This window comes from Eschrichtius robustus, chromosome 10 (assembly GCF_028021215.1).
Source record: "Eschrichtius robustus isolate mEscRob2 chromosome 10, mEscRob2.pri, whole genome shotgun sequence".
NCBI lineage: Eukaryota > Metazoa > Chordata > Mammalia > Artiodactyla > Eschrichtiidae > Eschrichtius > Eschrichtius robustus.
Window position 1 is genome coordinate 14,273,707 of NC_090833.1, and position 13,924 is coordinate 14,287,630.

Sequence of the window (13,924 nt, forward strand, 5' to 3'; positions counted from 1 at the left end):
CTCTAGGCGCACGGGCCTCAGCAGTTGTGGCGTGCGGGCTTCAGTAGTTGCAGCACATGGGCCCAGCAGCTGTGGCTCGCGGGCTCTAGAGCGCGGGCTCAGTAGTTGTGGCTCGCGGGCTCTAGAGCACAGGCTCAGCAGTTGTGGTGCACAGGCCCAGCTGCTCCACAGCCCGTGGGATCCTCCCGGACCAGGGCTCAAACCCATGTCCCCTGTATTAGCAGGCGGATTCTTAACCACTGCGCCACCAGGGATGCCCCTTAATTATTATTTAATCTACAGGTTCTCTCTCCTTTTTTTTCTTTGAAATTTATTTGTTGAACAAGTTCGGTCATTTGTCCTTTATTGTTTTCCACATTCTGGATTTTGCTGATTGTATTTTTGTAATGTCATTCAACTTGTTTCTCTGCTGACTTTTATTTCTAGTAAATTGGAAGTTAGATAAGGTGCACGATCAAATTCAGGTTTATTTTTTTGGCAAGATTACATCATAGGTGGTCCTTTGTACTTCCAACAGGAGGTACATTGTATCTGATAGTCCCTGTTTTTGTGATGTTACTAGCCATTGATGATTGTTTGCAAAATGGTGATAACTTAATTTCATCATTCCTTCTTCTTTTATAGCTGTATACTTGTATGAAGAAAAATTTGTTTTTCATCATCTATTTAGTTACTCTGGGGTGTAGTTCATACAAGAAAGACAATGGAAGAATTCCCTAAAATCTTCCAAAGGTGACTGTATTAGTTTCCTATTGCTGCTGTAACAAATCACCACACCCTTGGCTGCTTACCAACACAAACCTACCCTGTAGTTCTGGAAGTCAGAAATCTGAAATGGGTCTTACCATGGCAGGGCTGTGTTCCTTCTGAAGGCTCCAGGAGAAGATCCATTTCCTTGCTTTTTCCAGCTTCTAGAGGCTGTCTGCACATCTGGACCCGTGACCCCCATCCATCTTCAAAGCCAGCAATGGCTGGTGGAGTCTTTTTCGTGCTTCCCTCTTCCACGTTTAAGGATCTTTGTGATTATATTGGGCCCACCTGGATAATCTCTCTATTTTAAGGTCAGCTGATGAGCTACCTCCATTCCATCTTCAACTTTTATTACCCTTTGCCATGTAATTCAGCCTAGTCAGAGATTCTGGGGATTAGGATGTGAACATCTTTGGGGGGGCCATAATTCTGCCTATCACAGTGACCAAAAGGTTTTTTATTTTAAAATTATTATGAACTCATAGCTTTTTTTTAACATTTTTGACGTATTTTAATTCATTGTCATTATCCTTGATATTCTAATTGTCCTGTCTTTCGACAGTGAAAAAGCTTCTTCGAGTTGATTCCTGAGATCTTTGGACGTGAACGTGTAGCCTTTGGCAGCTTCCTTCCTTTCTGACATGATAAGATGTCTGGGCTCATACTATATACCCTTGCCCCAGGCCTGGAATCATCCCTTTCTATAAGGCAAACTCTGGTGTGATTTAGAATCACCTGGAGGGCTTATTAAAACACAGATTGTTGGGCCCTCCCTCCCTCCCTCCAGAGTTTCTGGATTAATAGGTGTGGGCTGGGGCCCAGTGATTTGCATTTGCGGTTCCCAGGGGCTGCTGCTAACTCTGTTGTAGGGACTACACTTTGAGAACCACTGTTGTGGTTTTGTTTTTGGTGAGCGATGACATTTAGAGACTACAGCCTGCATGCTAGGGAGGATACTGATTCTAGGCTTTTTCAGTGAAAGGAAAGAAATAACAAAACGTAAGTTCATATTCGTATTTCCAATTCAAATTTAGAATTACATGTTTTAACTTCTTCTGTATTTGTATTTGTTTTCTCTGAGGCTTGGTTCTTATGATAGTGATAATTACTTATTTAATAAATATGTATATATTTATACACACACAGTTTTCAGAGTAACAATACGAATATTATTTCCTGCAACATGATTACTGAAAACAGTTTACGATTTTTGCAGCAGACCCTTTGACACTGGAGAAATATCCCACTAGGGGCGTACAAATAAATCTGCTTTTACGTTACTGAAATCATTCTTCTCTGGTTGATTAACCAGTCAGCGTGATACACAGTTAAATTCTTTTTCTGTTTCTTTTGCTTTTAGTTTTAGGAGATTATTTTATTTTTAAAATAATTATCAAAACATTTAAACAGTTTCACTGGCACATCTGTAAAATGAGTTGACTCTCTCCTGTACCTTGTTCTCTCCTTTTCCGTATAGGCAGCCATTATTTACGGTTAAATAAATGGCAGTATGCTAGACATACTTCTTTTTTCTCTTGGGGTCCACACCACCCTCCACCCCACACGCCCACCTGAGCAGTATATTTAGAAGATTACTTGAGGGCGGGATATTTGTAGAGTCCTCATTCCTTTTCCTTTATAGCTTCAGAGTGCCCCACTGTGAGAATGTACCAGAGTTTGTTCCTCCGTGGGCGGACATCTGGGTTGTTTCCAGCCTTTTGCTGTTACGAGTAGTGCTTCAATATTATAAATAGTACAGATTTTGAGGTAGTTAAAAATCACACTGTATACTGTTTGTTTTCTGTTTTTTTCCTTAACATTATAACATGAGCATTTTCCATGTTATTATAAATGTCATTTTTTAAGACAGTTTTTTTTTTTCTGATTATGAAAGTAATACAGACTTACTTAGAGATTTTAGAAACTCAGAAAAATGAAAATCAATGCAAAGTCACCCATAATCCCTCTACTTGGGGATGCTGTCATTATTTTGGTGTGTTTCCCCATAGCCTTGACAACATTTTGTGTAAACGCTTAGAAAACAATCAGCATCATATTACATAGTATCCTGCTTTGTTTTTACTCATAATTGTGATTTTTTTTTTTTATACCATATGCTTTTTATAATTAATTCTCTGTTGCTAGACATTTAATTTCTTTCTGGTTTTTCAGTATTGTTAATAATTTTGTGATACATGTCTGTGCATGAAGCTTTCCCCAAATTTATTATTCTTAAAAGTTGGTTTTTATAAGACTTTAAATGAGAAGGAAGCTCACGTTTGTTAAATATATCTATTTAGCTTGCTCTCTTACAGCAGTAAGGTAAACAGGTGAAAGATTACCTTGAAATTTTTGTCAAGTAAATTCCATTCTTTCTTTTTCTTCTGGTAGGACCTTAGAAATGAAGTTGAGAAATTACGCAATGAAGTGAATGAAAGAGAGAAAGCAGTGGAGAATCGTTACAAGAGTCTTTTGAATGAAAGTAATAAAAAATTGCACAGTCAAGAGCAAGTGATCAGAAGTTTAACAGAAAGTGCCAGTCAGAAGGACTTGTTGCTTCAGGTACCACAACGTTTTTTCTTTTGTATTTAAATCTTTTGACTTCGGCATAGGTTGTTTTTGTTTTGCTTTGTTTTTTAAACTTTTTTACAGAATGCTTATAAAAAGGTAAGGCTGGGCAAAAAAAGAGTGTGGTCTTCACTGTTATTTATCGGAGCACTGTAGAGCTTTCTTTATGTCATTTGGACCTCAGCCACCAGGGAGGTAAGTTTGGAGAAATGAAAGCTTCGAGAAGAGAAGGGAGTTATCCTGGGTCACGTGACTAGTAAATGGCAGGGCCTGATGCAGGGCCTGCTTTGCTCTGGCGCCAGCCTTCTTCTGCTGCGGTACTGGCTTTCCTTTGTGCCATGCTCTGTCACTCCTCTGTACTTTTCTTCTATCTGTTCCTTTTTTGTCTTGGACTACCCTTATCATTTGATGGTATATTGGAGTTTTGATTCAGCTCAGAATTACGGGTAACCATGATGGAGTGAACATGCGTGTTTAACACTGCTTCCTCCTGAAGCCTCATTAACGTGACGGTGAAGGGGTGAAAAGGTATAAACTCACAGGACCAGGAGAATGGGAATGGTGGAAGGGCAGGTTGCTGTCTGAATGATAAGTGGTAACTACATAGGATTCAGCTTTCTCCCCTCTGCCTCATGCCTTGGGGCTGAAAAGCCAACAAGAAGAAGCTGATTAATCCTACGGAACCCAGAAAGGCTCAGCGGGCAGTGGGGGTACCTGGTACCTTTGTCAGCAACAGAGGTTGCTGGAATGCTGGGCAGTTAGGTGGCCTTATTGTCCCCAGCAGTATATGGGAGGTTTACTCTGTGGGGACCTTAAACCAGAGAAGCTCTGGCCTGGGGTCACCAGGTGCAGCTGAAAACAGGAGTGGATCCCTCAGTGAGAAGGAGTGGAAGTGTGTGTACCAGCACGGAGAGTCCTCTGTGGACCGAGAAGACTGAAAGATGCTGACTGACAGTAGGGGGTCCTTCAACAAAAGAGCTGAGTCCCCACCTGATCACCTCACAGTGAGGCCGCCGCTGATGTACCTTTTCCACGCTCACAGAGCTTCTGGACACTTCTACCCTTAAAGATAACGTGGGTGGCCTGAGTTCCCCAAACAGGATAAAAGCGTCGAAGAGGAAAGACAAAGACAGAACAAAGCTACGTAGAGGAAACAGAAACAGTGGAGGCGGAGAAGAAAACTAGACAGCTTTTCAAAAAACTCAGTACTGTAACATCTTCAGATAAGAAATGAGTTCGGGATCTGATAAAAAAGATATTTGGGAAAAAGAGGAATGACCTTATTGGAAATTGGAAGTATGATTACAGATATAAAAAGCCTAATAAAAGAGTTAGAAGAGTTGCACGAGAGTCAAGTACATCTTCCAGAAAATATAGTTAAACACAGAAACAAACTAAAAGGTGAGCAAATGAGAGAAGAAAGATAAGAAAATCAGAGGCTCGAGTCAAGGGCTCCAATATATGACGAACAAAAGTTCCAGAAAGATAGAAGAGGCCAAGCAGAGGGAAGGAAAAGTTCAAAGTAATAGGAGAAAACTTTTCAGAATGCAAGGGCAGATATCTCTACCTTGAAAGGGCCTGCTCTGTTTCTGGCACGGTGAATGAAGAAAGACCTCTATCTCAATTTCACAATCCTGTGTCATAGTGAAATTTCAGAACACAGGGGCAAAGAGAGGATCTGAAAGGCTTCCAGAGAGAGGAAAATAATAGGTCCCATACAAAGGACCCAGACCCGAAATGACATCAGAATTCTCAGCAGCGACACTGGAAGCCAGGAGACAGGAGAGCAGTGTTTTCAGAGTTTTGAGGAAAAGTGGTTTCCAATCCAGCATTCTGTAGTCAGCCAAGCTGGCAGCAAGAATGAGGGCAGAATAAAGGCAATTTCAGATATTTGATGCCTAAAATCATCTGCCTCCATGTGCTCTTTGCAGGAAACTGCTGGAGGACGAGTCCGTACAAATGAGGAAGTAACACAGAATGGGATCCAGAAAGTAGGGAATTCACCTGGGATGTGGGGAAGGGAGATCCCAGCCACTTACGTAGAAGCCCAGATTTGAGCCGTTGAGGGAGGGCTTAGTTGGGATTTTTTCAAGAAACTGAAATAGAGCCCATCATTTACCTGATGTGTCTTGACTCCATGTAGAAGAATTTATAAGTTTGGAGATAAATTAACACTAAGTATATAATTTAGTTTTATGAAATAAGTAAACGGAACAAAACAGTTGTTGCTAATTCCAAGAAAAGCAAGGAATTAAACATGAACGGAAATGTCACCACGGAACACCATTCGGCTGGGCTGTGGACAGTATGTGCGTGGCCATAATCACGTAAATGCAGAATGTTGATTTAACCAAAATCGTGATGTAACTATTAGGAAAAGCGTTGGCGGGGGGGGGGTAGATGATGTGAGAGCTACATCCTTAAACTTCTCTGACCGGAGCCATTTAATAAAATCTAACCTTAGGAAATCAAACAATGTGAGCGTAGGAGCATAATGTAGAAACATGGAAGTAAATAACAGAAATCAGTAGAGTCAAAAGCTGTTTTTTTCTGTGAGTGGTACTCAGAGGTGAGAAGTGGAGAGCTAGGGGCGGCTGTTCCCTTCTAAGCCTTGTGGGCCCGTTTGTTAATGTGTATGTGTAGTTGGACTTGTAAGAAATAAAAATGAAAACTGTAACTCAAGCACAGCTGTGTGATGGTAATTTCTAGAATCTCTGTTTTGGTTATTTGATTCCCAGTGCTCCCTGTAACAGTTCAATGGGTTTTTATAAAAAATTGCTTCCACTTTCTTGTTTGTACTTTCAGCTTTTTTAGAAATGTTTGACATGATGAATTAATTCTGATGGGTGGTTAGGAATAAGTTGAGGTTCTCACCCTTAATTTCCCACAGAGAGTGGACGGACACCTAGTTCAGGAGGTACCAGGTTTTAAATAGTTAGGAATAGATTCTGTGCTTGAATTTGGCCAAAAGACCAGAGAAGTGGTTTCCAGGCCTGTAGTATCGTTGGATGTCACCTCTTCTGAAGGGCTTGGTGAAGCGGGCTGTATTGTGTCTCATCGTGAAGGAGGAGCTTTCACCTGTGACCAGACCCCCAAAGTCGTTGCAGTCTTGCCATTTTCTTCCTGGAAGTCAAATCTCCTCGTAGATACGGACGGTTCAAGTTTTGTCAAATTTGTAATGTTTCGGGAGCACCTAGACTTTGTTGGGTTTTGATACACAGTCCCTCTAATCACTGCACTAACCCTGTAGCATGGGAAACAGACTCAGAAATCACACCCTGGCCAAGGAGGACCCAGGATTGGAGCCTGGGTCGTGGGGCCAGAGCCTGGGCTTTGTCTTCTGTACCCGCTGGGAGGTGTCCCAGTGGTGGCGAGAGGGGAGGTTTGTAATGACTGCCACTCTCCTTGCCTGTGCCTTGCTGGCGTGCTGCTCTCCTGGTTGTAGTAATGCACAAAGGGATTGCATTACCATTTGTAATTGCCTCATATTTTGAGATGGTGGAAATTGTTTAAATTGTGAAAAACAGTAAATCTTCCCTTAAAGAGTTTGGGACCATCTCTTAGTATTTTTTTCTTGATGACAACTTCCTTATGATTTGTTTTCTTCCTTAGAAATTCAATGAAAAAGACTTGGAAGCAATACAGCAGAACCGTTATTTAATGACTGCGGAGGATCTCGAGTTCAGGAGTGAAAACTTAATAACAGAAAAGTGCTCTTCTCAGTCACCAGGCAGCAAAAGCATCTTCTCCGAGGTAAGCTCGACTGAAATTGGACATTCACATGCAAATTCATATCCTTTCCTGACACATACTTGATGACTCCTCTGACCTAAAGATCCTCCAAGGCCCTCGTGCTGGTAAATGAGCTTACAACAGGTAGCAGGAGGGCTTCTCAGTCTTCCCTCCTTACAGATTAGTATCCTTCAGCTGAGTGTTAGTATTTGCACTGCCCAGGAAACCGAGAAACTAGAGCTTGTTCAAAGATGAGCCTCATGTTTGCCCTCCTGGGGGCAACTCTCTCAAGAACTATGTAATCTCGAGGTAAGAACATTTTCCAGTTGAACATTTCCATGCACACCTACAATGGCACAGCAGGCCCTTCGTGATCTGGCCCCAAGCTAGCTTTCCATTCTCCTTTTCTTTCATTCCCCATCATCTCTAACAACACCTCACTTCCTGCAGATTCCCGAAAACGCCGTTTGTACCTCTCTGTGCCTTTGCACACGCTGTTCCATCTGCCTGGAATGCCTTCTTCTTCCTTGTTGACCCGGTGGCTCCTGCACACCCCTAGGGCTGCCATGCTGGTGTCACCTTCTCTGGGGCTCCTTCCCTGGCCTGCTGAAAGCGATGTCTCCTCGTCCTCCCCCGTGTGCGGCACTTTGCACAGCCATCCACCGCAGCGCTTAGCCCTTGGGTGGACGTTACAGAGCCGCCTTGCTGCTTCCCCTCCCTCGAGCCCTGCGCACCCCAGGAGGCACCTCAGGGGAAGGGAACTGGTGTTCGTGTCTGAATCCCAGTGCCTGGCTCAGTGGACGTTTGTTGATTGAATGACTGATGATATTGGTTTGTGGAGATGCGTCCAGATTGTTCTGACGTGCAGCTTGCCTGTAATACAGCTAGGCAGCCAGAGATGGGAAAGAAAGGCGTGCACTGTCGGCCAAGGTTTGTTGTTTTCTTTTAAGCCTGGCTTTAATTAAGTACATACGTTCAGAGAACAGGGAATTCTTATGCAAATTAGTTCTCTGATGAATGACTCTGATCATGACTTGCGGTTTTTGTGAAGGATGATTCTCAAAATAATTAACAACCAGGGCAGCACGGGCACAGCCATCAGAACAGACTCAGGCGCTAGGGCTGCAGTGGGGTCCCGGAGGCCTGCTCTTGTGCCAGGCACCAACCCTGTAGTTCCTGTAGTTCCTGGGTCTTGGAGAGGGGCTGGGGTGGTTGGGGTGGATGGATCAGGGGTTGGTTTACAGCTGGTGTAGACGTGTTTCAGTATTTTAGCACCAGTACCAGCCATTGCACTGTGTATCCGCTCCGTATCGGCTCTGGTCCTGGAGGGCACCGTTGCCTGAGCGGTGGGAGCTCCTTCTTAACTCTGACCATTTGTGGATTTGCGTTTTGCCATCTCTCTTGAATAAGAATGTCAGTGAGGACTTGGCCATTGGGCTGGGCCAGAAGTCTGGAAGCCTGGATTCCTCTCTTGGCTCTGTCACTTCACTTGAGTGACCTTGGGCAAGTCCAATAACTAAATCTCAGAGGGCTGATGTTTTGTGATTTAGTTGCTTTATTTTGTGAATAGTTGCTTTATTTTGACCAAATTTAGTTGGATATTAAGATGCACGTTAACCCATAATCGGACACAGTCTTGTTTTTTTTAACCGTTTTTTAAAAATTGAAGTATAGTTAATTTACAATGTTGTGTTAGTTTTAGGTATACAGCAAAGTGGTTCAGTTATACACCTGTGTGTGTGTGTGTGTGTGTGTGTGTGTGTGTGTGTGTATACATATATTCTTTTTCAGATTCTTTTGCATTATAGGTTATTACAAGATACTGAATATAGTTCCCTGTGCCATATTGTAGGTTCTTGTTTATTTTATATATAGTAGGGCGTATCTGTTAATTCCAAATTCTCAATTTATCCCTTCCCCCCTTCCCTTTTGGTAACCATAAGTTTGTTTTCTATGTCTGTGAGTCTCTTTATGTTTTGTAAGTAAGTTCATTTGTATCATATTGTTTTAGAGTCCACATATAAGTGGTATCATATATTTGTCTTTCTCTTTCTGACTTGCTTCACTTAGTATGATCATCTCTAGGTCCATCCATGTTGCTGCAAATGGCATTATTTCATTCTTTTTTTATGGCTGAGTAATATTCCATTACATCTTCTTTATCCATTTAGCTGTCAGTGGACATTTAGGTAGCTTCCATGTCTTGGCTATCGTGAATACTGCTGCTGTGAACATTGGGGTGCATGTGCCTTTTTGAATTAGAGTTTTCTCCAGATATATGCCCGAGAGTGGGATTGCAGGATCATATGGTAGCCCTCTGTTTAGTTTTTTAAGGAAACTCCATACTGTTCTCCATAGTGGCTGCACCCATTTACATTCCTACCAACAGTGCAGGAGGGTTCCTTTTCTCCACACCCCCTCCAGCGTTTATTATGTGTAGACTTTTTGATGGTGGCCATTCTGCCCGCTGTGAGGTGGTACCTCATTGTGGTTTGGATTTGCATTTTCTCTAACGATTAGCGATGTTGAGCGTCTTTTCACGAGGCACAGTCTGTTTTGAAACAAGATAGCAGCCCATCAGGTTTTTTAGATGGACAAATCATCACTAATTTGAATACATTTAGTTAAACTTTACTATTTTGAATCATGTTTTAGATATGTAAAAAGTGTCTAAATGTTGAACAAAATGTTTCTAAATTTACTGAACAGAGTATTTTAATATTTCATGTCACTAGTTTGATCATCTGTACCACATTGTTTTTAGTTTTTTGTGCTGGCCGCTGTCTCTTAGAAACACAAGTATAAAGTCATCCCATGGGCATTTCAGTCATATTTTAGATCCTGGTGATGCTTAAATGACTGTGCAAAATACCTACATATTTTAGCAAAGGTTTTAATTCTGTTCTGCAAGAGTAATTGCAAATCGAGGATGAAAGATTATAAATGACCATTTAGGAATTGAACATTTCTAGGTGTCAGCTTAAGAAATCCCAGCTGTTGCAGCCTACGGTATTTTCCCCCCGAGAAAGGTGTACTTTTCAGGTTGTAGTTTATTCTTTGTAGAAAACACGGATTTCTTCTGCTCTGCCCTTGGCCATTTTGTGTTGATTTAGGGTTTATCCTCTGCCCATTTCTACGAAGAACTTGAGGCTGTCGTGATGTCTCCGTTGGCTCTGGGCAGTCTGTTTTCCTTCTAATCGTGTGTGATCCTGAGAATTAATGCTGGATGACCAGGGAATTGAAGAACAGAGAGTAAAACACACTGACCATATTTAACTTGCTGCAGCCAGAGATTTATAGTTTGGCTATTGACATGGTTGGGACATTGCAGCTGAATTTCCTGAGTATTAAAATAAATGTCTTTGTTGCAGAGCTGTGATACAGCTACTGAAATAGACACCATCTGTCTACCAGGCCACTAAATTGCCCTGATGACCAAGAAGTGAGCCAATTAAGGTTTCTCTTTACATATCTGCTGCCTCTTCAGATTGTGGTCTGCCCATTACACGCGTTTCCTTCAAGTCATTGAGGAAACTATGGTGGAGTAGAAAATGCCTCGGCTTTGGTGTCAGAATGTCCGTTCTGCCGCTTATTAGCTCTGTGACCTTGGGCAAGTCACCTCCTCTCTCTGAAACTCACCTTCCTAATCTGTAAATGGGGAGTTACATGCCTACCTCCTGAGAGGATTAAAAATAACGTGAGTGTGTTTGTTAAGGTTCTTTTGATTGCAAGCTGTAGGATCCGACGCTGAGGAGTTTGAGCAAAACAACAAATGAAAGGGAGTGTTTATTGGGAACATACTGGAGAGTCTCACGGATGCCAAGGGTCGTAGACTCTTGGGCTCTGTCTTGTTTGGAGAGGCAAGGTGGAGGGCGGGGGTGGAGAGTGGGGATGGAGGGCAGAGGGTAGGGGACAGGGGGGTTGGTTGCTCCTGCTGAGCAGGGACCCCCTCTGGGCCGCTTGGCCCTCTGCCTCTGTGCCGAGGAGATCCACTGGTTTGCCAGCTCTGCCGAGGGAGCCAAATGACTTCATTCTAATGGGGCATGATTCAGCGCAGGGGAACAGGTGATTGATGAAATGGGACCCAAATGGCTCTGAAGAGTTCATTTATTTAACATGGGTGAGCAATTTGCTTCTAGGAAGACGTTGACTCACTCTGACTTCCATTATGCACAATATCCACAGGCGTCTGTGCTCTGAAGCGTCATATTGGTGCCTGTGTTCCCCTCTTACCTTTGTAATCATCATTTCAGGGAGCATGTGTGGCAAGCACCGTGCCTGGCTTGGGATGCTGCTGCCCGCAAGGGGTCCCCAGGCCTGTGGACACGTGGCTGGTACGCGAGCTCCGGGTGAAGGTGAAGGTGAAGGTGAACCAGGGTGCCGTGGGGCTGGAGGAGGGCCTCTGTAAGGGACCATGGAGGGTGTCAGTGGAGAGGGCTCGACTGATGGAGCGTGGTCCCTGAGGAGGAGGAGGGAGTTTGCTGGTTCCACGGAGGTGGGAGGGCAGGAAAGCAAGCACAGGTGTGGCCCGCTGGCAGGTGGAGGGTGGGGGCTGAGGTGAGCGGTGACCTGGAAAACCTGGTGAAGGTTTGGAATGGCTGCCTGAAAGGAGGGGAGGGGAACCAAGCCGGGCACCCAGGCCCTGCACCGCAGTGGGCAGTCCTCTAGGGCTTCTAGCCAGGCCCACGGTGAGCCAGTTAACATACAGGGTCAGGATTCTTTCACTGGATATGTAGATCCCACAGCTGAGTCTCTCCCATCCAACCGAGGTCCACACTTGTTCATCTTTTTTCCTAGTCCTTCTTCGTTGGTTACGTATCTAAGCACAAATCCTGACTGCCACTCATTAGCTGAATGGACTCAAGTACATGACCTGTCCTCTCAGAGAATCAGTTTATTCATCTGAAAAGTGGGAAGATTAATATACCTCCTTGGTTGTTCTTGTGCTTAGAGATAACCTATGTAAAGGACCTGGCCTAGCATTGGAGCGTAGGAATGGTAGTTATGGTTGACACTCCTTAAGTGTTTACTCTGTGCCAGGCATCCGTGTGAGAGTTTTGTATAGATTAGCTCAGTTAATCTGTTTCACAACCCTATGAAATATGTAGAATTATTACCTCTACTTACAGGTGAGGGTATTGAAGCACAGAGAGGTTGAGTAGCCTGTTCAAGGTCACACAGCTAATAAGGTCACACGCTCTTAACAATCCCTGCCCTTGGTGGTAGATGCTCAAGAAGCAGTAGGTTTTCTTATTTTCATTGTCACTGTTGGCTGGCCTTTATGTGGCTGACAGTGACTGTGTCACCTTTGTCAGGCTCCCAGTGCTTTGCATCCATCATGGGTCATTCACGGGTGGACCGAAGAGCATAGGCCCTGGAGCCTGGCTGCCTGGGTCCGCACCCTGCCTCACCACCCTGACTCCGTGCCTCAGTTCCCTCATCACCAAAATGGGGAGAGTGGTAATGCTTGAGCTCACTGGCTTGTGAGGATTAAATGAGAAAATGCTGGAGAGCACTTTGTACCACGGCTGACATCCTGAGGACATGGTAGCCTCTTCGTCTTGATCCCTGGGTGAGTTCCTCCCAGGCACTCCCCTGGGGCCTTCTGTCTACGTGCGGTGTGTACGGGTGGGAGCTGACACTGGTGACTGTGTACAGGAGGCAGGTGGGAGCTCCTTGTGCCAGTGTCATGTGACACAATTTATAAAAGGGCCTGACATTTCTAGCAGTGTGGGTGGCCAGCTTCTCATGACCAAACTGGTGGGTTAGCATTTAAAACCCTCAATTGGCAGGTGGTGCCTTGGCCTTGTTTCATTCAGGGCTAGAAGCACAGCAGCGTTCTCCTGGGTCAGGGGCTGCTAACCTTTTTGCCCTCTGCATCCCTTTGGTAGTGTGCTGGAGCCAAGGACCTCTTCCCTGGAAAAGCGTTTAAATGCACAAAATATGTGCACAGGATTATAAAGGAAACCAATTATTTTGAAATTTGGTTATCAAAATAGAAAAAAAAATCAGCTGTAGAAATGGTGCTTCTTTATTAATGTGTTAAATAACAAGATCTAGTGGTGAACAGAGTGACTGCTGTAGTTTTGAGGTAGTGATGAGAATAAATATTTTGAGATACTTGCAACATATACAGAGTAACTATTTCTTTTGATGACAAAATCGCAGGAAAACACGAGTACTACTATGGTTTGTAGCAGTAACAGTGTTCCTTCAACCCCTAAATGAAGGAAATGCTAAATTTCAGTTAGAGGTTAGCGGAAATAAAGATGTACCTTTTTCCCCTCGTTCATGTTTGAGTTTTCATCGGGGTCGGAAGCCCTGTCCTAGGTCGTTATCTGAACTTTAGGCGACAGGTTGAGTCCACATGAGACACAAGGGCCGCTTGCAGCCCCTCTCTCTCCACTGACCCATGTCTCCTTAGCATTAAGGAGCTTCTAGTCTGTGCCAGGCGCTGTGCCAGGTGTCCTGCACACTTTACTTCTTTATTTTAACGTTTTTCTTCTTATTTTGAAATAATTTCAGATTTATAGGCAAGTTACAAGAGTAAAGGGTTTTGCTTGTCCTGAGCCATCTCAGAGTAAGTTGCCTGTGTGAAGCCCTGTCAGTTCTGAGTACTTGAGTGTGTACTTCGTGTCAGCAGGGACCTTTTCCTGTATGACACGGCGCAGCCATCACAGCCAGGGACTGAGCAGAGACCCTCAGACTGCCATCGAACCCTCAGACTCATTCGAGTCTCACCAGCTGTCCCGTAAAGCCCTTTGTAGTAGAAGGAGCCAATTCAGGATCTTGTGTTGCATTTGATAGACTTTAGTCTTCAGTCTTCCCTTGACTTTCACGGCCCTGAGACTTCTGAAGCGTCCAGGCCAGTTCT

The 13,924-nt window shown here is 43.9% G+C and overlaps 1 protein-coding gene across 6 annotated transcripts in view; it reads left to right on the plus strand.

Annotated features, from left to right (window-relative positions):
• Nucleotides 1-13,924, plus strand: part of CDK5RAP2 (CDK5 regulatory subunit associated protein 2) — a 182,187-nt gene that overhangs the window by 79,421 nt on the left and 88,842 nt on the right. For 5 of the 6 annotated variants that reach the window (XM_068552134.1, XM_068552136.1, XM_068552138.1 and 2 more), the window contains 3 exons: nucleotides 3,142-3,312; nucleotides 6,931-7,071; nucleotides 11,304-11,417. In XM_068552134.1, the coding sequence (XP_068408235.1) occupies nucleotides 3,142-3,312; nucleotides 6,931-7,071; nucleotides 11,304-11,417 (426 nt within the window). The remainder of the gene's footprint in view (nucleotides 1-3,141; nucleotides 3,313-6,930; nucleotides 7,072-11,303; nucleotides 11,418-13,924) is intronic. The other variant, XM_068552135.1, reaches the window with a different exon arrangement.